This window comes from Pan troglodytes, chromosome 19, assembly GCF_028858775.2.
Source record: "Pan troglodytes isolate AG18354 chromosome 19, NHGRI_mPanTro3-v2.0_pri, whole genome shotgun sequence".
Taxonomy (NCBI): Eukaryota; Metazoa; Chordata; class Mammalia; order Primates; family Hominidae; genus Pan; species Pan troglodytes.
This window is the reverse complement of record NC_072417.2, coordinates 76225038-76251144: the sequence shown is the minus strand read 5'-3', so window position 1 is coordinate 76251144 and position 26107 is coordinate 76225038. Positions and strand designations below refer to the sequence as shown.

General features: G+C 35.4%; 1 protein-coding gene across 13 annotated transcripts in view; it reads right to left on the bottom strand.

The window, feature by feature from the left end:
* Nucleotides 1-26107, bottom strand: part of TANC2 (tetratricopeptide repeat, ankyrin repeat and coiled-coil containing 2) — a 471963-nt gene that overhangs the window by 310043 nt on the left and 135813 nt on the right. For 7 of the 13 annotated variants that reach the window (XM_016932703.4, XM_016932704.4, XM_016932707.4 and 4 more), the window contains one exon: nucleotides 18420-18602. In XM_016932703.4, the coding sequence (XP_016788192.3) occupies nucleotides 18420-18602 (183 nt within the window). Of the gene's footprint in view, nucleotides 1-167; nucleotides 5863-18419; nucleotides 18603-26107 lie in introns of those variants that run through there. The other 6 variants (XM_016932708.4, XM_016932711.4, XM_016932713.4 and 3 more) reach the window with 2 other exon arrangements.

Below are 26107 nucleotides of genomic sequence, written 5' to 3'. Positions count from 1 at the left end.
TCACAGGTTTTAGTTTTTCTTCCTCACTAGTCAATACTATAGAGTCTTTTCCCCTAGAAAAGCTGAAAGGCTTCTTATTCACTGGTCATGTTGTTATCAGACCTGACACATCAGGAATGACCCACACTTTAATCTCCAGCCAACTCTTTACGCTGCCCAGAACTTACTGTGTGTTACAGGTGATACTTCTTATAGCAGATGTTGATTATGGTCCCAAAGCACAAGAGATGCTCCCAAAGGGGTTTAGAACCCCTAACAACATCACCTGCTTCTTTTTGTATCCAGAGAAGCACTGTGGTATTCTGTTTTGAACAACTAATGATTTCAAGAGATTACACAGACGAGTTCTTTTCATTAGATTGGTTGATATAAGCTTGTCCTTTCAGAATACTGCAGCAAATATAGGTTGTATGATTCCATTAGGATAAAAGAAATATTTTTACACAATTTTTCTCTGTGGCGCAGTTTAGTTCACCCTCTGTTAGAGCAAATTACTGGAAGAACTGGTTCTTAGGTTTCTAATGGCGCAGCGTTAACAGAGTGAATGATTCACGGATGTTCTTCTTAACATTCAGGAGTAACAAGGAAGGCTAGCAGTGCAGCCCAGGTCCAGAGCTGATGAATGGTGCAGTGCTGCTGTTGTCATAGCAACCAAGAGGAAAAAAGCAGCACCATATAAGGATCTGTGACATGGATTCTGGGAACAATTTATATTAAAAAGCTGTAAGCTCCTCATGCCTTAAAGCTGAAAACTCCTCTCTTACCGCTTCCTTCTCATGTTTTGCTCTTCTGAATTTCTGAATCAGAGCTGTGTGAATATACGCTGTAAAACAGTTACTTAGTAGGCACCAACAAAAAATGCAATTGAGGTAATTTAAAATATTAATACTTTAGCAAGCTAATATAGGTCTGCAGTATCTCCATAATTTATTGTTAAGTGTTAAAATTATACAGTGATTTTGTTGCAATGTAAGGAACTGTCTAGAGTTTGAGATAGCAGAAAATTCATTTTTAAATACTTAGAGATATTAAAACCCTAATTAAATGCCTTTCATTCAGATGGTATGCATCAGATATGCCAAAACTGCAGCACTATCAACTGATTGACTAATAAAGTAGCAATGACACCAATTTCAAAGAGAGGCATACTATCACCTGTATTCCTTCTAGATAAAGAAAGTTTCAAAAGACACTTACTTCACTAAAAATGCTCATAGCCTTCATTCATGAACAAGAAAACTTCTCCGTCAATCACTTGTAAGACAGGGTTACTGGTCCACTCCATGCTTCTAAAGGCCTCTCCCTAACTGGGCCTGGACAATCTTTTTCTTGTCATAGTTTTCCCTCACCTCCCAGGAATTAGGAAGAGCTCCCCCTTCCAGGGGATAGTAGGATAGCTTCCAAACGGTATCACAGGGGAAGGGGGAGCTAGTGAAAGCACCAATGCATAGATTGTCGTAATGGTACTCTCTCTATAGTCTTCTGGATGTTGCTCTGAGATGACTGGTGCAGAAAAATATCTTTCATTAGATTTATTAAGCATGGGTCACTGATGCTATGATATTTCATCTATTTAGATAGGGTAGTTCTATATGAAATTGTTCTATATCATATCTCTGTGTTACTTTTCCATCACCATTTATTTAATGAAATATTCAGATACAATACAAAGCAAAATATTAGGTAAATTTACCTATTATACCATTCTCTTATGTGGGCAACACTGCCATTATAATACCAATTCTGGAAAAGTTACGTATTTGTTGGTCATAGATTTATGATGCATTTATCTCCATAAATGAAGAACCTCAGTAAAATGTGACTAAAAAGAATTGCAATGTAGTGGGATGGACATGCATTTGACTAGTCTTGACTGTAGCTGGACTAACAGCTTTGCTACTTCTAAATATAACCCTGAGTAAGGCACCTAACTACTCTGACCCACTGATTCATCTCAGTAAAGCATTTTCTACCTTATTCCTAAAGCTACTGTGGGAATAGAAAAAAATAAATACAAAGCAAAGTCTTAAAATTCTAAAAATCTATATTATCTTTTTTAATAGTATCTAAGCAAAACAGCAAAGATAAAAATGAAAAGTGGAATTTCAATAGAATTCCATAAACACAGAAAATTGCCTGAAAGGGTAAATATTTTTCCAGGCTAGGTTTTATGTTTGATTGGATATTGTGTCCCATCACACTGCATATACTTTTCACAAGTAGCTAGTAGCTATTTCTTTTTAGAATTATAGTAGATACAGATACTGCGGACTAGCGTTCAAGGATTATTTAATATAATAATGTACAAGTAATTCTACTGCCTCAACATGACTTATGTCTTTAGAAAATAGTAACTTGGTAATAAAGAAGTATAAGTGGTTTCTATGGAATGGTTAATATCAAAGAACATGCAAAGTGATTGAGTTGTTTAAAATAACCTATTACTTTTTATCCTACCTAACTAGAAAACTGTAGGGCAAACTCAAAAATGAGCTATTATGTTTGACTTGAAAATTCCATGGACAGCCTATCTCATTCTGTTTCCTGGATAGTCTAATCTCTTCTACCTAGTAAGTTTTTTAACTCAAATATTGTCTTGTGCCAGTAGTTATTTTTGAGGGAAATTCTCTTCAGTTGTGACTTTTTAGAATACTGATTATTCAATATCTTAGGTAAAAAGAGCAACTTTCTCTCCCACCTCCCCATCATCAAGTCATGTTGAGCAGATCTTTGCATTAGAGAGATACCAGAAAAGTTCTGCAAAAAATGTAAACTTGGACAACAAATAATTTTTTCTAACGTTGCTTATGCTGTGTAGGAGCTAACTAGGATGAGGACATGATTAAAATACTTCAAAAGACAAAGTACACAGGTTTTGTTTTGCTTGAAAAATTGGATTTAACTTAAGGGTGGAGAGAGATTTAAGGAGTTAAGCTCTTCCCCTTGGTTACTAATTTTTAACTCCTTTATGATTAATTTAGGTAAGTCATGCTAAAACTTATATAGTTTTACATTCTTTTTTATTTTTATTCTTTTTTCAGTCTTGCTATATTAAAAGCTTTCTCTAAGGAGTAATCATCCGTGCTAAACTCTATTGTGCTTAAAGGTAGGGTAATATTTATGAAGAGATGTACATACGAAATCTCTATTCTCACAGGAGTTAAGAAAGTAACCATTCTACTAGCTATAGCAATTCAAGCTTTGGCCAACTTTCTACGTGGGGTTGTGTCTTTCCTAGCAACGGCTACTGCTCCAGATCAGGACTTCAATCTGCAGCAGTAGGGTAATGAGTGACAGAGAAGAAAAAGAAATATATTCTTAAAAATCATATATGTGATCCCTATACATCAGCCAACTACTTCATCTGGTGGTCAAAGAAAAAGAGAGTAAAGAGTAAAATAGTTACAACTCTAAAGGATAAACTGGCAGGGCTGGATATACTGAGAAGCAGTATTTCTGTTTAATGAATGTCGTGAATGATATGTAATGGATTTCTGAGGATAATTTTCTTTATACTCAGTTTTTATTTTATATGTTGACTTTACTATCTAAACCCTGAATAAAATTATCCCAAATGTGTGATGCTACCTCTAAATGATAATTGTAACATTTGAAAAAGGTCATGAGTTGGCAGGTGGTTCTTTCAGAATGTTTTTATTGATAAGCAGGGCATAAAAGGGCATATTGAGCCATAAGATACACATATCAAATCTCCTTTCTCTCACTTTACTTACCTCATTAATCTAAAGTTATAAAATTTACTGAATGATATAGATGTATACATAATTTTTTCTAAAAATCATTTTCAGAAATCAGAAACATGAACATTAACCAGAAATGGAGAAAACAGAGATGTTCAACCAACTCTGGTATAACTCAAAACACTGCTCATTGTGCTATCTAAACAAAGTCATCAAAACAGATAATACCACATAGACAATTCTAAAATGACCATATTTCTTGGCTGGGCACAGTGGTTCACACCTGTAATCTCAGTGCTTTGGGAGACCGAGGTGAGAGGGTTGCTTGAGCCCAGGACTTTAGACCAGCCTGGGCAACATAGCAAGACCCCATCTCTACAAAATAATGAAAAAATTAGCCAGGTACGGTGGTGCACGCCTGTAGTCCCAGCTACTCAGGAGGCTGAGGTGGGAAGATCTCTTGACCCCAGGAGGTTGAGGCTGCAATGAGCAGTGATTGTGCCACCACACTCCAGTCTGGGTGACAAAGCAGGACTCTGTGTCTTAAAAAAAAAAATAAGTAAAATGAAATAACCACATTTCTTAACTTTTGAAATTCTGCCCACGACATGAATGACTGACGGACAAGGTAAGGATGCGCATTTACAATTAAGAAAGGCCAGCTGAACTGAAAATGTCCTCTGGAACACTCTGCCCTCTGGTGTTTAAAATCCTCCTCTAAGAGAGGGAGTTACTCTGCCATGCCACGTGTTTATTACTCTTATGGGCTGAATGTCAATTTGGGTGCATAATTTTCTATAATGAGAATAAATATATAGTTTAGCATTATAAAAATTTCTGTTGTTATAATGTGAACATATATTCTGTTCTAAGCTTTATATTATCCCATACTATAATTTATTTCCTGTTTAGAGAGTTACTAAGGCTTTCTTTTGAATCGTGGATATTTATTTGACTTTTGTGATGCTTTGTGACTGAAAAGTATTCCTCATGGCCAAAATTGTTTAGCCCTTAAATTCCACATTTGACACTTTCTAAACTGCTCACATTCCATAGCAGGTGGGAAGTTAAGCAAGTAGAGAAGGACAAGGTCAATTAAGTTAAAAAATTAGACTTCCTAGGGACCATGGCATAAATCATGGTGAGTTTTCTGGGGAAGGTCACAGAAGAAGGATGGACAATGAAGGATTTTTTTCTGTAATCTTCATGGTATTTTCCATGTTTAAAACTGATACCCAATTCTTGGAAACACAACACAGGAGCTAGAAAGGATATTAACCAAGTGACTGACAACTTTTTCACATGTTAGGATTCTTTTTATTATTTCCCCTTGTTTGTCACAAGAAGTGCTTGGCACAAAAAGAAACTCTACACACATTTCTGTATTCCTCTCAGCCTTAAGGTGTTATTATCTTCACTGTACATATGAAGAAACAGAAGATCAAAAAGAACTAATCTGCCCAGACAGAGTTTACAAATGACTACGTAGAACTCTAAACGGGTTCTTCGTTCAGCTGGGTTCTTGACCAGTGTGACCCTATCAGTTCTTTTGGTCCTAGAGTTCTGAGCCTTAACCCTGCCACATTACAGACATTCCATAAAGATCTGTTGAAAAACAACATTACCTTACACTGTTGTCCTCAATGTTAGACATTTTTCTTGGTGCTGACTACTTGTCCTCCCTGGAACTTTGCCTACTGCCTCCCCCTAGATTCCCTTGGATTAACAGGTTCCACTTACTTCCTGTGACACCTAACAATTACCCTACTGCTGATCCACCCTAATCTTTAGGGTCTGCTTATGCATCTACTTCATGAGTGCTACCACACTGTTATCTTACTAACTTGCCTTCTCCATCTCATGTCCTAGGTGTCCTTGGTTTGACCCTTCATTGGTCACAGCACTAAAAGGAATGCTGGACCGTCAATTCAACACTTCAGATTTAGGCAAACATTTCTTTAAAAATGTAGAGAAAAGAAGCTATGAGCCCATGGTCAATAATTTTAAAAGAGAATATGGTTTGAGGGTATAGATTAAAAATAAAAAGCAATGGCCGGGCGCGGTGGCTCACGCCTGTAACCCAAGCACTTTGGAAGGCCGAGGCGGGCGGATCACAAGGTCAGGAGATCGAGACCATCCTGGCCAACATGGTGAAACCCTGTCTCTACTAAAAACACAAAAATTAGCTGGGCATGGTGGTGCACACCTGTAATCCCAGCTACTCAGGAGGCTGAGGCAGGAGAATCACTTGAACCTAGGAGGCAGAGGTTGCAGTGAGCTGAGATTGTGCCACTGCACTCCAGCCTGGTGACAGAGTGAGATACAGTCTCAAAAAAATAAATAAATAAAACAAAAAGCAATTTATACAATCATAAACACATGGAAGCATCTAAAGAAATATTGCCATATCAGAAATTTTTTTATAAAGACAGATTGTGCCTGAAGAAGAAATATACAAAGAGAAGGGGAAATAATCAAAGATGAAGAGTAGAAAACCATCTAATGATATTGTCCACGAAGAATAGAGCCCCAGTTGAGAAGAGCTATGTTTTGAAGATAGCAAAAAGGATTGCTGGGATGTTTTTAGAATTAAAAAACAGACAAGGACAGGACAGATCTGCTGCATGGGAAAGATAAATCATGTAGTGATTTTATTATAAGCTTTCATTTATGAATCACCTTCTACGAGCTAAACTCTTTACTAAGTTCTTGACACACATCTTATTTAATTAATTACTTTTTTGGCAGGGAGACAGAGTCTCACTCTGTCAGTGGTGCTATCTCAGCTCACTGCAACCTCCACCTCTCGGGTTCAAGCGATTCTCCAGCCTCAGCCTCCCGAGTAGCTGGGATTACAGGTGCATGCCACCACACCCAGCTAATTTTTTTTGTATTTTTAGTAGAAACAGGATTTTGAGATGTTGCCCAGGCTATTCTCAAACTCCTGAGCTCAGGAAATCCTCCACCTTGGCCTCCCAAATTGCTGGGATTACAGGTGTGAGCCACCATTCCCGGCCATGATATCTTACTTAATCCATACAATACTCTGTGATGCAGAAATACCAATAATACAATACAGGTAAGAAAACATACTCAGAGTAGTCAAGTGACACGGCCAAGGTCATACAGTTAATAAGTAGCAAAGTCACGGTTTCAACCAAGTATATCTGACTCCAAAGTCTGCCATGTTTAACAATATCCTGCTCTAAGTAAGAGACAGAACAATCTATTACTCAACCCTTGGTGCTATGGTTTGAACGTGTCCTCCAAAATTCAGGTGTTGAAATTTAAAGGCCAGTATGACACTAGAAAGAGGTAGAACCCTTAAGCGGTAGTTAAGCCATATAAAGGCTCCTCCCTTTGTGGCTGGGATTAAGACCTTATCAAAGAGGCTACAGAGTTAGGTTATGTCACACCTCCATCTTCCCTCAGGTGTGGACGAAATGTCCCTCCCTCTTGGAAGATGCAGCAACAAGGTGTTATCTTGGAAGCAGACAGCAGCCCTCACCAGACAACCAAACCTGCTGGTGCCTTGATCTTAGACTTCCCAGCCACCAAAACTGTGAGAAAATAGATTTTGTTCTTTATGAATTACCCAGTCCCAGAGGTTTTTTCTTATAGCAACCTAAACAAATTAAGACAACTCTGATTTTGCTTTAATGTTCTCCATTAAGAAAATTATATTTAAACTAATAAACATCATTAAGAGGACATTAAAGACCAAGTTTTGAGGACAAGTTAAAATACACATAATCAAAATCCAGACCCACACAATTTACCTTTCAGAATTCTAAAAGGACAGGAAGACATGAACATGAAACTACCAATAACAGTTTCTATAAAGCCATGCAGGAAATTCACAGAACTACAGGACTAAAGGATGCCAAAATGTGGACACTAGGAGTTTCTATTCAATTTCTCAAAAGAAAAAAATGCTCACTGAAAGTTGATAAGGGGTCACAAGGAAGAGTAATTTCAAAGTAATCTCATGCCCATTTTCATATGGTTACTAGAGCAGAAGATGATGAAAATAACACAGCTGTACTACCATCTTGGTATCAGACAGGCTGTAAATAAAGTCTTTTAAGCTACAGAAAAGTAGACATGATGGCTGCTTTCCAGGATATAAAAGACCGCCACGTGAAAGAAGAGGTTAATTTATGTCGTATAGTTCTACAAGGCAGAACTAGGACTAATGGGTAGGAGCAATAAAGGAGGACATTTCCATCCATGTAAATTAGCGAACTGACAGTTAAAACTACTGAACAAAGGAGCAGGCTATGTTACAAAGAAGAAAGCTCACTATCACTGAAAGTGTTCACACAGAGACTGTTGACTATCCACTAAGTTTGCTGTGAAGATTAAATTTGCTCATATAGGTAAATTACTTAACACTGTCTAGAATAGGGTAACAGCTCAAAAAATATTATCTTTAATTACTACTACTATTATTATAATTATTATTACTTGTAAGTTTAGCTAAAACTCGCCTGTAAAATCATCTAGGTCTGATTACTCTTGGAGATCTTTGATTTCTATGGTTACCAGGCTAGTCATAATTTTAAGTTTTCTTGAGTCAAATTTACAGCAGTTTTCTTCCATCTCATTCAAGGTTTTTTTGTGTGTATTGTTTTGCTATAAAGCTATATGCTGTATTCCCTTATAATAAAAAGATTAGTGACTAATTAATTTCTTGTTCTGTATGTTCTGTATGTTATCTTTTCTCGCTCCCTCTTTTTTATTTTGATCACTTCTATCAAAGATTGCTCTATTATCTTAGTCTTTTCAAGGAAACTGGCTTTACTGATCAAGTACTAGTTTTTTGCTTATTCATTTTCCCTTTTAACTTTATTGATTACTTCATGTTTACTATGTCTTCCTTGATCTCCTTATTAGTTCATTTATTTTCAGTACTTCTTGTTTTCTAATAAAAGTATTCAAGGTAATGACTTTTCCATAGAGTACCACTTTGGCTACATTTCATAAGTTTTAATACATAATACATGTTAATTTCCAACTTTTTTTTCAATTTTGGTTTCTGTTTTAACCCAAAAGTTATTTTAAAAAGTTATTTTAAAACTTTAAAATTTTAGAAGTAGAAAAGAAATTTCTCCCTATCTTCTTTGTTGTTAGATTCTATTTTGATTTTCAATGAAAAATATGTGCATTGTACAGAGATTTCTTTATGGCCAACTATATAATCAACTTTTTAAAATTTTTTATTTTTATTTATTTATTTATTTATTTTTTTGAGACGGAGTCTTGCTCTGTCACCAGGCTGGAGTGCAGCCGCATGATCTTGGCTCACTGCAACCTCTGCCTCACGGGTTCAAGGGATTCTCCTGCCTCAGCCTCCCAAGGAGCTGGGACTACAGGCACATGACACCACACCCAGCTGATTTTTGTATTTTTAGTAGAGACGGAGTTTCACCATGTTGGCCAGGATGGTCTCGATCTCTTGGCCTCTGATCTGCCCGCCTCGGCCTCCCGAAGTGCTGGGATTACAGGTGTGAGCCACAACGTCTGGCCTATAATCAACTTTTATAAACAGTTCACAAGTGCTGGAAAACAATACAAGTATAAGAAATCTTATGTTTTTCAGTATGAGGTTCTACACTCGGCTGAATTAAGCTTTTAAAAACTTTACACATATTAACTTTACATATTTATGGGGTATATGTAATATCTGGATACAGGCATATAATATGTAATGATCAAATCAGGGTAACTGAGATATCCATCACCTCAAACACTTATTTCTTTTTGTTTAGAACATTCCAAATCTTTTAGCAATTCTGAAATATAATGAGTTAAGTTTAATTGCTTATTATTCAAATTATCCATATCCTTTAATGAGCTGTTCATTTTATGAGGCATGAAATCTGCCTTAACCCATTTATGCCTAGTGTTCCACTATTGGAACGCTAAGCTTGTGGGAGTTATTTATATCCTACTGCTCAAGGTCATGGCCAAGGTCTGATTTTTGACATGAAAAAATTTGTAGCCTCCGGCATAAATGGGTTAAATATAAATTCATCAACTTTCCCTTTCATTGCTAATGTTTACTATATGAAGTTTTTATTTTTAAAAAACTTCCTTATTGAGATATAAGTACAATTTAATGGATTTAGTTCATTCACAGAATTGTACAATTGTCAGCATAATCTAAGTTTAGAACATTTTCATCACCCCAAAATGAAACCCTATACCCTTAAGCATTCACTACCTATACCATCGTTGGTGACCCCTTTCCCTTAGGTAACCACCAATTAACATTCTGTCTCTATAGATTACTTGCCTATTCTGGACATTTCATATAACTGCAATTGTATAACATATGTTCTTTTGTGACTGGTTTCTTTCACTTAGTGTAACGTTTTCAAGGTTCACCATGGATCATGAAAGCATTTATTTTTAATGCCAAATAATATGAATATATCACTTTTTATTTATCCACTCATCAGCTGATGAACATCAAACTGTTTTCACTCTTTGGCTATTATGAATAATGCTGCTATGAACATACATGTACAAGTTTTGGTGTGAACATATGTTTTCTTTTCTCTTGGATAACTTTATACATTTTGATGCCATGTTGTCTCATGCATAAAAAAGCAATAATCGTTAACATCTACTTCATGAATTGTATCTGCATAAAATATCAAATAAAACTTTTTTATTTGTGTTTAATATTATTGCAAATAATACTATCCTTTTCTCAACATTTATTTGGTATATATTTTTCATTCCTTTATTTGTAAGCTTCCTCTCAATTTGTTTAGAAGCATCTATTATAAATAACACTCACTGGAAATGCTTTTTATACATTCTGATAACTTTGCCTTTATAAGGGAAACTGAAATCACTTTCTTGTGACAAGCAACTTATTTCATCTTATTTGACTTTTAAAAATATTTTTCTTATTGTTTTTCTTCCATTCCAATTTTCATCATAACCTTGCAAATCATCTAACCTGACAGAAATGAGACCATTTCATCTTAAAAGTATCAATGACTTGTTATTTTGGCTCTCTCTTCATTAAGGGTCATTTGGGCACTTTCGCAAACTTTCCCTAGTGGTGGCTGAATAGAGGTAGGAAGACAGGGCTACTATATTTCAAAAGAATACATACAGTAATACTACACTTACTACAAATAATCCTTTTATAAATAAACACTACAATACTATAAATAAAACTTTCACTTTGTATGAGAGACTTCCATTCAAATATGAAAAGAAAAAAAACTAGAAAATTACTTTGTCTAAAACCTCACAGGTTAAATATAAAAAGAGAAGGTTTAATTATTTTGAAATCCAGTGTGTGCAAATATCACAAAAGGATTATTTATTTGATAATTTATGCTGCCTTTTAGGTGTTCAACATATACGCAGTGGCAAAGGCTCACCCCTTAACCAAACTTTAGTCAGGTTCCTCTGATACCTCTTTTCAACGCTCTTGCGTGGGCCTTGTCCTCAAGCCTCCTGGCCCAGTTGTAGCAAGAATCCTGCTAACTCAGTTTAGTGAGAATCCCCCTACCCTTGATAATCTGGTCAACATGGCTTGCCTTCAGCAAGGCACTGTTTAGTTGGTTCGGCAATAATCCCCTTACTCTTGAAGCTTCCTCTTAATAATTTTCCATCCACTGATTCTATCCTCTGCCCCACTCTGCTCCTTAGCTATAAATCCCCAACATTCTTTACTATATTCAGAATTGAGCCCAGTTCTATACTATTGCAATAGAGCCTTACTAAAATCTGTTTTTACCACTTTACTGTCGAGCTCTGGTTTTCTTTAACAATACTGACTCATGATAATTGAAATTATTATATTGAATTAAGTAATAACCCTCTAACATTCTCTACTTTTGATTTGGAAGACTACAGAAATAACCTCTTCAAGGAAATGAGGGCCCCCCCTTTTTTCCAATCCTACACTGTTTTACAATAGCCTAATCTTTATCTCATAAACCAGAGAATCTGAATTAGAAATAGTTAGAAACCAAATTAGAAACAGTACCCTGAATGAGGTCCAGATCTAATAGTTTAATTAGTCTATTATTCCAAAAGAGCTTAAAAGTCTTAGTATATATTTCCTCATTTAACCTTACAAAAACATGTGGTCTCTAACAGTTAGCAATGATGGAACTTAAGACTACCATGCATGTCTCCTATATTTTTTAATCTAACAAATTCATTATACTATATTATGAATTCCAATGTTTATCCTAAAATTGCAAGATATTTACTCAGATGCCACAGTATTATAAGTATGCTGAAATAAATCTTGACTATAGAGACTAATACTATCTACAGGCCCTTTATATTTTCCAATTCACTTTTCAGTAATTTTTCCAGGATGTTTATAAAACAAGACTATGTTTCCATTTTTTCCAAGATATAAATGAGAAGAAAAATAATATTTGTTAATGTTTATGTTAGACTATATGTTTAAGAAATCTTATTTAATCTTTGCAGCAATTCTGTATTTTTTTCCCATCATAAAATTCACCACAGTACATCTTGAATTCTAGGTTTTCAAGAATTGCAGGATAAGTATATTATTATGCAAAGAACATATCATGAATATACTAAAATATATCAGACTATGTAGAATAACACTATGTATAGGCCCTTTTCAATGTCAAAAGAGCTTTTCAAAGATTTCCCCAGGATGTTTCTGGAACAAGTAAATGTTTCCTTTTTATTCATGGCTTTGGCCATAGCTAGCATCTAAAATATCCAGGCTCAGCATGATCAAATCAGTTATTGTGACTTATTTACCATCCAAATTGGATTGCCACATGGTCATTCTAATTTATTGGCAACAAATACTTTGAAAATCAGGGCATTTTTTCTCCCAGAGATTAGATAATAATCTATTTGATGTTGGTATTTGAAGATTACTCCTCAGAAAAGTAGACTGACTGACTTAGCGTAATTGTTTCTTGAAGGCTACCTTGCAAAAGCTCAGAACACATATTTGACATAGCTGATAAACACTCGATACCCACATCTCTTTAGAAACTATAATAATAATTTTAGCTAACATTTTGACTACTTACTCTATGCCAGACGCTGTCTTACGTGCTTTACATGTACTAATTAATCTAATTCTCTTATTACTCCTATGGGGTAGATACTATTATCATCCCTAGTTTAGAAATAAGGGAATTGAAGTACAGAGACTTTAAACAAATTTGAGCGAGATTACAGAGTCAGGAAATGACAGGGTTCATTTTGTTATACTGTCTCAAGAGATTTTGCATTTTATACATGATAAGACTTACAGAAAGCTATACAGCAAAACTTATGTCATCCCTCTCCCACTTCCGAGTAAGCGTTATCTCTCTAGGCTACCAACAAACGCATGCATGTGTGTATGTATGTCTGCATATGTATCATTTAAAAACACACATGGGTTCCTATTGAGAAATATTTGGATTTTCATTTTTTGCTATATAAACAATATCACATATAGTACGCACATACATATACATTTTCAAATCTGATCAAGCTTATTTGTAAAACAAACTCCTAGTAATAAGATTGGTGTATTAAGGATTATGTGCTTTATAATTTTGATACATATTGTCAAATTGCCATAAAAATGGTTGTACCAGTTTTCACCCCTACCCAAAGTATGTATATGCAAAATTTAAGTTTTACTAAATTTAACAAATGTACATAATGGGTAAATAATATAAATTCCGTAAGAGTTGAATGAATGAAGTTTTAGCATCCTTAATCATCTATCTATGCTGAGGATCTTTATGATACTATGGGAAAGCATCTTGGAAGGAGCACTGGGCAAGAATCTAGAGACCACAGGGAGCCTCTGCTTACTCTCTTCCACATCGCCCCCAAAGCACAGCAATACCTAAGTAAGTCCAACGAACCTTGAAACCTGCCCAATTTTTAGGTCTTCTTTACTGCTTAAACCATTTGGCTGTATCTTTTATTACTTGAAACAATAAAAATCTTAATTGATAAACTAGATGCTCCGGATGAGCTATTTAACTTCACTAAACCTTGATTTTCTTCTTGGTAAAATGAGACACATGTGGAGGGACTAGGTATTAATCCTAACTCTGACCGCTGCCTAGCTGTATTATCCTCCACAAGACATTTTACTTTCAGCAAGACATTTACCTCTCTATGAACTTAATTTGCTCATCTGTAAAGTGGAGACACCAGTGACAAAAACACAAGCTAATAAGAGTATGCCACACAACAGGCATTATAATGAAAATTATTGTCATTATTATTGCTATTACTCATTAAAAAGTGCGACTTTAAAAACATATGAAGCTTTAAAGTTCCCACTGGTATCTAACATGAAAAGCAATTTTTACAAATTTCTCAACAAATTTTATTAACAATAACGGCTAACACTTTCTGAGCCCTTAAACACGGTTTTTAAAAAGTATAAAACAATGTGATTATAAGAATAAGACAAACACCCATGAAGTCGGTTGTATTATTGTTATCCCCATTTTACAGATGAAGAAACAGAAGCAAACAGTCGTGACATGACACTCAGAGCTGGGATATAAACCCAAACAGTCGGACCACAAAGTCTATGTCTCTCTTGAACACATTTACTACATTAACTTATTTTTGTACTGAATAGAGTGAGGTGTGTATACTTTTAAAAATTAGTTTTCAAGCTCTAAACTATATCTATTCTTGAGCTGGTCTTTACCCATTCTTACTCCCTCCAGACTGAAAATGAGTCAAACTATTTGGAAATGGACCTATATCTGCAAATGAGTCTTTATATACACCGGCATGGAAGACTAAGATAAATATGTTAAGAGTATAAAGGTTACAGAGTAACAATGATAGGAAAAGGATACTCCTTCGTCATATCTTACAAAATGAAAACATAAGTACCCACCTTATTAGAAGTGGAGACAATGACTAATAATGACTATTTAAAGATCAGGAAAACCTATGCAGCTGTCCCCCAGTATCCATGGGGGACTGGTTCCAGGACCTTCCTTGGATTATGCTCAAATCCTTGATATGAAATGGCACAGTGTTTGCATATAACCTAGGCACATATTTCTGTATACTTCAAATCCTTTCTAAATTACTTATAATATCTAATACAATGTAAATGCCATGTAAATAGTTGTTAGACTGTATTGTTTAGGGATTATAAAAAAATCTACATGTTCAGTACAGATGGTTTTTTTAAGAAAAATATTTTCAATCTGTGTTTGGTTGAATCCATGAATTCAGAGGGCTGACTGCACAAGGCTAATGAATATGTGATACTCTAGTCCCTCATACTTCATTCTCTACATACATGCCAACAAGATTCGATTACAAGGTAAATTGGATCATACTACTACCTGTTCCTCCTCTGTTTAAAATCGTACAATCCTGGTGTGTGATGTTCCCCTTCCTGTGTCCAGAGGTGGGGGGAGGGAAGAGCGGGGAGGGATAGCATTAGGAAATATACCTAATGTAAATGATGAGTTAATGGGTGCAGCACACCAACATGGCGCATGTATACATATGTAACAAACCTGCACATTGTGCACATGTACCCTAAAACTTAAAGTATAATAAAAATAAACAAATAAAAATAAAAAGGAAAAGACAACAGAGAGAGAATAAATAAGGTAAAAAAAAAAAAAAATCCTACAATCAGAGTAGGCTCCTTACCGTGACCCTAAGAACTGTGGCTTCTGCCCACCTCTCCAACTCTTTTTATTTATTTATTTATTTTTATTTTTTATTTTTATTTTTTTTTAGTGGCAGGGTCTTGCTTGTTCTGTTTCCCAGGCCTGAGTGCAGTGGTGCGATCAGAGCTCATTGCAGCTCCACCTCCTGGGCTCAAGCAACACTCCCACCGTAGCCTCCTTGGTAGCTAGGACTACATATGGGTGGCATGCCATGACACCCAGCTATTTTGTTTAAATTATTTGTTGTAGAGACAAGGTCTCATTATGTTGTCCAGGGTGGTCTCAAACTTCTGGCCTCATGCAATCTTCCTGCCTCGGCCTCTGAAAGTGCTGAGATGACAGGTATGAGCCATCGTGCCCCAGCTCTAACTCATTTTCTACTACTGTCCCTTCAGACTTACTCTGCTCAGGCCACACTTGCCTTCTTTCCATTCCTTGAACATGCCAAGCTCATTTCTGCTTTAGGACTTTTGTTCTGACTGTTAGCTCTGCCTGGAAAGTTCCGATCCCAGATCTTCCCATGGCTGGCTCCTTCTTAAATTGAAAACTCAGCTCAAATATCTCCTCCTTTGACTCTCCCCAGTCATTCCATAGAAGGAAACTCTACCTCAACCCCAGTTTCTATCCCCTTCCATATTGCATTACCTTTGTAGTAGTTGCCACTATTTAAAATTCAAGTATTTATTTACTGGCTATGCATTTATTACATCTTCTCTCAACTGAAATATAAAATCCTTGAAGGCAGGGGTCTTAGTGGTCCTTTTCACCACTCTATCATATCTAGAGCAGTGCCTAGGCATGTAATGGGCCTTAGACAAATATCTGTTGAATGATTAAGTAAAAAGCACTGAAGAATAATAAGCAAACTGCTTTTAACTGTGCCAGAGACAAGAGACTATTAGAAAGTCACAAAGAAAATAGAATATGATGACTCTTCTGGCCCTATTCATTCAGTTTGGTTGGTAATATGAATACATATAAGGCACTTGAAAGTTTGAATGTATGGAAATGGAGAAATTACTAAGTGTAGTCCTAATGGCCTGATTAAATTATTGCATTTTGATAATTAATGCCAAGAAAGAACCATTCTTTGGAGAAAATTTCTTTATGGTCGGCTAATTTTTTTCCATTCAACTTTCCTTTTACTTACTTATAACAAGATATAATTAGAAAAGAAGGGGTAACTGATGATTAGGTTAAGAAGGGATAATGGATGAATAATCTACTGAGGTTTTTATTTTGAATTCCAAAGTAATTTCATTCCAGGTTAAACTAGACAATTCTTATCATCTGCTTCACTTGGCAGAAAATTGACCAAAGAAACATTTTCCTGACATACTCTTTCAGTAAAGTTGTTTTCTTCCAAAATTTAAAAATGCATTCTTAATCATTAAATTGTTAGGCCTTTGATAGTCTTCAGTAAATTAAACTATGAGAAATTACAGAAGCTTCAAATACTGTAAAATTAAAACTCAAAAGTTCATACATGTCATTAATCAATTACACTCTGCATTACTGCTTCACTACAATACCTCTGTGATATTAGGTATGTTATTGACTTTGTTATATTTAATAGTTATCTCTTAATAAAGGTTGACTATTAAGTTGACATTCAAATTAAGATAGGCAAATGGGATAGGAAAGCGGTATCTCTAAAACTTCAGGCAATCCAGCTCACTTCTACATAAAAACTGGACTTACTATTTTTTCCACTCTGTGTGGTAAAATGAAACACATCACGTGACAGCCAACAGATTTGGGATTTTTATATTTTTAGTAATCAATAATACCTTTGAGTGTAAAACAGGGAGAATTTCTAAGCACTGAGATTTTATTTAAGCCTAATCACATAAAATTCATCATATTTTTGGACATTAGAAGGGAACTGGTATTTCAGGATATTATGTTTTTAGGCTATTTTACCTATTTTTTTAATCTAATGACCAAAGTGTCTTTAGACTGAAGTATCTAATGACCAAAGTGACTTTGATTCATTTATTTTTTGAAAATGCCAATAATACACAATGTAAAGAGGCATAATTTATGCTTTGTAGAACTATAGAAGAAATGCTATTATTTTAATGAAAATTATAAACAGTGAAAAAGTTTCACTCTACATAGACAGAAGTGCCCAAAAATTTCATTTCTCATTTTCTTCTGAATTGTCATAATGATAATCAAACTTCTCTACTGTCTAGCTCAATGTCAGACAGGAAACAGTCGATATATCCTTTGTGAATAACTTAATTTCATGCCTCCATGCACTTAGAACCCATCAATACTAGCCAACTTACTGACGTCAGGGATATACTGATAATGCTAGAAGAAATCTAACAAAGTGACCCAGGATTACATATTTTCACACATAAGCATTCTTCAACTATATATTAAAATTTATTTCCTGAAAAGATGTAAAAGGACAAAAGTTCATTTAATAAAGCCACAGTTTCACACCTAACAACTTGATCTAAATGGGTAATACATATTGTGAGATCATATTAAAGTCAACATAATCCATAACTTATGAATTATAGTAAATATCCTAAGAAGTTAATGTCCAGTGTAGAGGAAAATATCTAAATTATCTTCTAAAAAATATATAAAATATACAAATAACAATTTCAAATAAAATACGACTGATGTACCTTTGCTGAACTATCAAGCTCCTATTATCCTAAAATTAGAATGTCTCCATCTGTTAACCTGACATGAACAAGCTGATAAATGAAATCAGAACAACAGTGTATTCTGGCAAAACCAGGAACTTCCTGAAAACCTAGAAAAATATGTTCACAACAGATGGGTCATTTAGAAAATAAATACATCAATCTGTCAAACTGAGTACTGTTCTAATTCTCTAAATTAAAATCAGTTGGAGTTTTTTTTTTTAGTGTCAAGAGTCTGTGACATTAGGAAGGCCAGAGAGGAAAAACCTAAAGATGCAAATATACACATCTGACGTGACCTAAAGTGTCATATCGTTAGGTTTCCTGTTAAACATACTAAATTTAGGTAAAGTCCTTACCAGTTAACTTCTTCACAGGCTGGAGCCGAACACTGATAGACTGATGTGTGAGTAAGGGGGAGGATGGAAGAGAGCGAGACATGCCCTCCATAATCCGAATGTGCTGCATACCTTCACTCACTGGAAGTGGCGGGACAGCGTAGTCTGGCTCAAAAGCACAGTCGCTTTCTGTGGAGATGCCACCTGTTAGAAGGGGATGGAACAAAAGAGCTGGTGAGAAAAGATCCTGCCTTCCCTATTAAAATACATCTTATAGGATAATCCAGAACAAAAAATATTAATTTTTCACTGTGAAAAATCAAAGTATTTTCACTACATGCATTCATTTCTACACTTACTATGTACTCAATTCCAGGTCTAGCACTACAAAACTGAAGATGAGTAAACTAAGGTTCCTTCTTATAAGGTGTTCACTATCTCATGAGAGATGCAATCATATAAGGAAATATACGAAAATAATTTCCACATAAGTTGTATAAAGAAATGATCTTACTTTTTTTTTCTGATAAGACACACATTAAAGGTATTTATCTGCTTAGCAAGCCATCGTGTGCAATTGCTAGTAGGATCATTGTAACTCTATTTCTTTCTCCCCTCCTCCAAGAAAATACAAAAAAATTCAAGTGGGTAAGACTGACATTATTATATAATGATCTTTGAATCTGTTCTAATTTTTAAAAAGAGTAATTATATGCTGTTTACTTCTACTTATATGCTATTGACTTCCACTTCTGGTAATGGCAGAATTATGTACTTCAGATAAACTTTTCCCAAGGAAAATTAGAACCATAAACATATGGTATAAAATTATATATATATAAATTTTTACATATATATATAGAGAGAGAGAGTGTGTGTGTGTGTGTGTGTAGTCTAAGGCCCACCAAGGGGTGAAAGTGGAGATAGCAAAACTCCAACACTTTTGTTAAAAGCCCAAAGAACTATACTCTAGGAGCAAGTAGGAACTGAAACTTGACTGGTTCTCACAGGGACTAAAGCTCAGCTCTAAATATTTCCCATAAAATTAAATTAAGACAGTTTTGCATTGACAGTGCCTGCTAAAAACAAACATAAATCTTTGTGGAGGAAGGTAATATCATCATAGGTCTCAAATTATTTATATAATTGATCACATACAGCATCTAGCCCTTAATTAACAATAACAGAGATAAGATAACATGAACAAAGTAAATACAGAAGCCATATAAACCAGAAATAGTCTCATAAGGAATACTGAATACAAAACAATGAGGGACAGAATTTAAAATAATATGCTAAATATGTTTAAGAAAATAAACATTTAAAATTTTAGCAGAGGAATGAAATTATGAAATTAAAAATTTAATAAATAGATGTAAAGGTAGATTAGACATCAAATCAGTAAACTGGAAGATACGTCAGAAGAAAACATTAAAATGATGAATGGAGAGTCAAAGAATGGAAATAGATTCTCAGATATGACACCAAAAGCACAAGCATTAAAGGAAAAAATTAATTGGATTTCATCAAAATTAAAAACTGTATGCAACAAAGGATACTATCAAGAGAGTGAAAAGACAATGCTCATAATGGGAGAAAATATTTCCAAATCATGTATCTGATAGAGTCTAACATCTAGAACAAGCTTATCTAGCCCGTGGGCTGCATGCGGACAAGGACAGCTTTGAATGTGGCCCAAATCAAATTTTATAAACTTTCTTAAAACATTACGTTTTTTGTGTTTTTTTTTTTTTGCAATTTTTTAAAGCTTATCAGCTATCGTTACTGTTGGTGTATTTTATGTGTGGTCCAAGACAATACTTCTTCCAATGTGGCCCAGGGAAGCCAAAAGATTGGACACCCCTGATTTATTAGGTTGGTGCAAAACTAATTGCAGTTTTTTGCCATTACTTTTAATAGAAGGTATAAAGAACAACTTCAACTCAACAACAAAAAGACAAACAATCCAATTTAAAAATGGGCAAAGCTGGGTGTCTTGACTCATGCCTATAATCCCAAGACTTTGAGAGGCCAAGGCAAGTGGATCACTTGAGCCCATAAGTTTGAGACCAGCCTGGGCAACGGAGTGGGATCCCATTTCTACAAAAAATATTTTTTAAAAAACTAGCCAGGTACAGTGGCATGTACCTGTAGTCCCAGCTACTTGGGAGGCTCAAGTGGGAGGATCACTTGCGCCCAGGAGGTTGAGGCTGCAGTGAGCCATGATTACACCACTGCACTCTAGCCTGGGTGACAGAGTGAGACCATTTCTTGAAAAAGAAAAAAAAAAAACAAAAAACTTCAAAGTACTTGAATAAACATTTCTCCAAAGATACACAAATGGCCAACAAGAACATGTAACGTAGCTCAACAATCATTACAGAAAAACAAAGCCAAAATGAGAGACCACTTTATACCCACTAAAATGGGTATAATAAAAAAATAGGAGAACAAAAAAAAGTTGGTGGCAAAATTAAAATCTTCATACACTTCTGGTGGAAATGTAAGACGGTGGTTCCTCAAAAAGTTAAACACAGAATTACCATATAACTTAGCCATTTCACTCCTTTGTATATACCCAAAGATACGAAAACAGGTTTTCAAGCAAAAACTTGAACATGAATGTTCACAGCAGCATTATTCATACATAATAGCCAAAAAGTGGAAACAACCCAAATGCCATTAACTGGTGAACGGATAAACAAAATGTGGCATATTTATACAATGAAATATTATCTAGCCATAAAAAGAATAAAGGTCTGATTCATGCTACAACATTCAAAAGCCTTGAAAACGTACTAAGTGGAAGAAGCCAGACACAAAAGACCACATTTGTATTATTCCACTTATATGAAATGTTCAGGAGAGGCAAATCCACAATCTGCCATGTTCTCTCCATTTCTTCAACCATGACCTTAGTTGAGGCCACTATTATCTTATCCCAAACTTCTGTTGGGAGAAATCTAGGATTTATTCTCTATCCTTGGATTTCAGGAATTTTACTAGGATTAACTTTTTTTCTTCTCATTCATCTCCGGGCCCTTTCACTTACTATGCTGACTAAATCTTCTCTTCCAACATTTCTTTTCTCTCTCTGGAATTCTGGTCAGATGAATACTGTATCTCCTAGACTTACTTTTCAAGTCTCTTTCTCTCATCCTTGATTTCCAATCTTTCATGAATATATCTGACATTGATTCATATGAAATTGCAGTATTTTACAGTTACATAAACAAAGAGGCATGCCATTAGTGTAATTCCTTAACTGAGGAATCCTTTTATTGAAAAAAATCAGCATTAGATTTTCGAAAGCAATATATTTGATTTAGTGAAGCACCTCTTTTCACTTAAAATGTTCCAATGTTAAAAATTAGTTGATAATTTTAGAAACTAATAACACTCCTTAAGGAATAATACTGCAATTAGTCCAGTTTGGCTGTCCTACTTTACTTTTCTGCTTAAAACTATTTTCTTCCATCTTCTTTGTCCTATAAATTGTGCCTGAACTTATTGTAGCTACAGAGAAAAAACTAAAAATACATGTTTAAAGTACTGGTGAGCAGCGAATTTGATTATATACCATTTTTTCCTGGGTAACTAGCAATCTCAAAATCTCAGTGGTTTACATTGCCTGTATGCTCATGAGCCTTCAGACTGACTCTGAGTCAGCTGATCTAGGTTGGGCATGATAGGGCTAGCTAGATACCAGTACTATGGTCAGGTTCAGAACACTGCTATGTGTCTTCAATATTGGGCCCAGTCACTGAAGGCAAGTGAACAGACGTAGCATGCTCTTCTTGGCAGAAAAGAGGAGTGCAGGAGGCCAAGTCAAATCAGAGGAACATATTTAAGACTTCTGCTCAAGGCTGGGCACAGTGGCCCACATCTGAAATCCCAGCACTTTGGGAGGCTGAGGCAGGAGGGTTGTTTGAAGCCAGGAGTTTGAGATCGATGTGGGCAACAATGTAAGACACTGTCTCTACAAAAACGAAAAATATTAGCTGGGCGTGGTGTACCTGTAGTCCCAGCTACTCGGAAGGCTGAAGCAGGAGGATCAATTGAGCCCAGGAGTTTGAGGCTGCAGTGAGCTACGATCATACTACTGTACTTTGGCCTGGGCAACAGAGTAAGACCCTGTCTCTACTGAAAAAAACAACAAAGAAAAACTCTCTGCTCACTAACATTCCACTGGCCCAAGGAACTCATGGAGCCAAGAGAAGCATCAGTGGGGCAGGGACATATACTTGGCCTATACCAGTGGGAGCTTCTGCAAAGTTGCATAGCATAAGGAATACATGTATAGTTTTATAACACGAAGTTAAAAAAAAAAAGGCGGGGCGGGGGAGGAATCCAATTTACCAAGTATGTAAGACAGCACCTACTGGTACTCTACATTACTCAATCTTTATTTTCTACTTTTCTTTTCCTGCTTCAGTCAACCAAATTAAAAGTGACTGAGATAATATGATGGAGATGTGGCAGAATTTTCAAACTGCTAACTTGACAGAAAAAATTCAGTTATGCTGGACACCTGGTGACTAGACATTCAGAAGTTGAGGTCAGAATGCAGCAGAATCTAAAGTGTGTATGGACACCAAAGAAATGTTAGGAGTGACTATGATCCAACTGAAATTTCAGTTATCACGAGGTATTATACTTAACATAAATGATTATTAGATATTAAAGTTCAAGTTAACAGAGAAACTCTTCCATTGAAGACAATACATATTCTAGAGAACTGCCTTCTAGTTTTTCAAGTAATAAAAATAACCACAAATAAAAACCTAGAAATCAAAAACCTCTAGCATAATATGTTCACTTGTGATAATTCAGTGAACTGTATACATCATTGGTGAATTTTTCAGTTTACATGTCATGCTTCAATAAAAGTTTACTTTTAAAAAGTACACAGGAAAAAAATATATAGCATGGTGATAAACTGGCCCCTAAAGACAAAGCGATTTTGCATATGTAACAGAAGCAAAGGAGTTTTGCCTAAATTATTCCAAATGTCTTTTTAACTCAGAGTTCGTATCATCACTCTGTGACTCTGTAACATCCTTACAAGTCCACACCTCAGGCAAGAAACAGGCCCCGAGAAGTTTAACAACGAGTATAGGATCATATCAGACAACATGATTGCCTATGTAAAAATTCTAAGGTATCTACAAAAAAGCTATAAGAAAAAATAAGTCAGTAAGGCAAATTCACAGGTTACAAAGTTAATGTACAAGAATCAAGTGTCTTCCTATATACTAGCAATGAACATTTGGAAAATTTTAAAAAACATTTAACCAATATCATTACAATAACACTACTAAAAACATAAAATATTTAGGAATACATCTGACAGAATACATACCATGTACTCTGAAAACTACAAGAAACTGGTAAGAGAAATTAGAAACCTAAATAGACTCAGGAGTTGTGGCATGTGCCTGTAGTCCCAGCTACTACTTGGGAGGCTGAGACAGAAGAATTGCTTGAGCTCAGGAGTTTAAGACCAGCCTGAGCAACATAGTGAGATACTGTCTCTAAAAAAATGAAAACAAAACCCAAAAATCCTAAATGGAGCAATGTACCATGTTTATGGATCTGAAGACTCCATATCACTATGTCAATTGTCTCCAAAGTGATCTACAGGTTTGAAGCAATCCCAATGGAAATATAGCAGGCAGTTAACTTTTATAGTAATCAATAAGCTAATTTTAAAATTTATACAGAAAAACAAAAGAACTAGGATAGCCACAACAATTTTGAACAAACAAAACCAAAACTGGAGTCCAAACAGTATATAATTTCAAGACCTACTATGTGGTACAGTAATCCAGAGCTTAGATGGTGTTAGAAAAACAATGGACACAAAATGAATGAAACAGTCTAGAGCATCCAGAAAAAGAACCACACATATAGCCAACTAATTTGTGACAAAGGTGAAAGGATAATTCAGTGTAGAAAGGATATTTTCAACAAATAATTTTGTTAACTACTAGACCTCCAAATGCAAAAACACGGGCCTTGAAGCATACCTCTACTCATGAAAACATCAAAGAGAAATTAGTCACAGACTGAAAATGTTAAAAAAAAAAACTATAAAACTATTAGAAGAAACTATAAAACTATAAAATTATAAACCTTTTAGAAGAAAACACAGGAGAAAATCTGTGTGACCTTGGGTCAGGTAGATTTCTTACAAAGGATCCCAAAAAGATGAACCATATTAAAAAACTGATGAACTGGAATTCACAAAAATTAAAAATTTCTACTCTTCAAATGATAGTGTTACAAAATGAAAAGCAGTACCGTTGAAAGAAAATACTTGCAAAACACATATCTAATAAAGGACTGGTAGTTAGGCTGTAAGAACTCTTAACTCAGGAACAAGAATGCAAACTACCCAATTTTAAAAATGGGCAGAAGATCTGAACAGACGCTTCACTAAGTAAGAAACACGGATGATAATATAGTTTGGATATTTGCCCCCGCCCCTATCTCATGTTGAACTGTAATGACCAATACTGAAGGTGGGCCTGTTGGGAGGTGTTTGGATGATGGCCGGAGGGGGATCCCTCATAGCTTGTTGCTGTCTTCGTGATAGTGAGTTCTCATGAGATATGGTCATTTAAAAGTATGTATCACCTCCCTCCACCCCTTGGCTCCTGCTCCCGCCATGTGAGAAGGTGGCTTCCCCATCCACCTTCCACTATGATTGAAAGTTCCCTAAAGCTTCCCTAGAAGCCAAGCAGATGCCAGCACCATGATTCCTGTACAGCTTCCAGAATTGTGAGCCAATTAAACCTCTTTTCTTTATATATTACCCAGTCTCAGGTATTTCTTTATAGCAATGCAAGAATGGCCTAATACAGATGCTCAACATCATTAATCATTACAGTAATTCAAACTAGGAGTTACTACTACACACCTAGTAAAATGGCTAAAATAAAAAAAAACCCAGCAAAACCGAATGCTGACAAGAATGAACTATAGCTCTCATATACTGCTGGTGACAATATCAACTGGTATATATAAGTTGGGAAACAGTTTGGCAGTTTGTAAGTAAACCTACCATATGACCCAGAAATCCAGCTCCTAGGAATTTACCCAAAAGAAATGAAGATATATGTCCCTCCTCCCACACACAAATAGAAAAATTATTACTCTCCACAAACTGAAAAGTACCCAAATGTCCATCAACTGATGAATGAACAAATTGTGACATATACATGCAACAGAATCTTACTCAGCAATAAAAAGAATGAACTTCTGATGTGTGCACAAAAATTAAAAATGGGTAATATGTTCTTATACATCAATAACAGACAAACAGAGAGCCAAATCATGAGTGAACTCCCATTCACAATTGCTACAAAGAGAATAAAATACCTAGGAATCCAACTTACAAGGGATATGAAGGAGCTCTTCAAGGAGAACTACAAACCACTGCTCAACGAAATAAAAGAGGACACAAACAAATGGAAGAACATTCCATGCTCATGGATAGGAAGAATCAATATTGTGAAAATGGCCATATAGCCCAAGGTAATTTATAGATTCAATGCCATCCCCATCAAGCTACCAATGATTTTCTTCACAGAATTGGAAAAAACTACTTTAAAGTTCATATGGAACCAAAAAAGGGCCCGCATTTCTAAGACAATCCTAAGCCAAAAGAACAAAGCTGGAGGCATCATGCTACCTGACTTCAAACT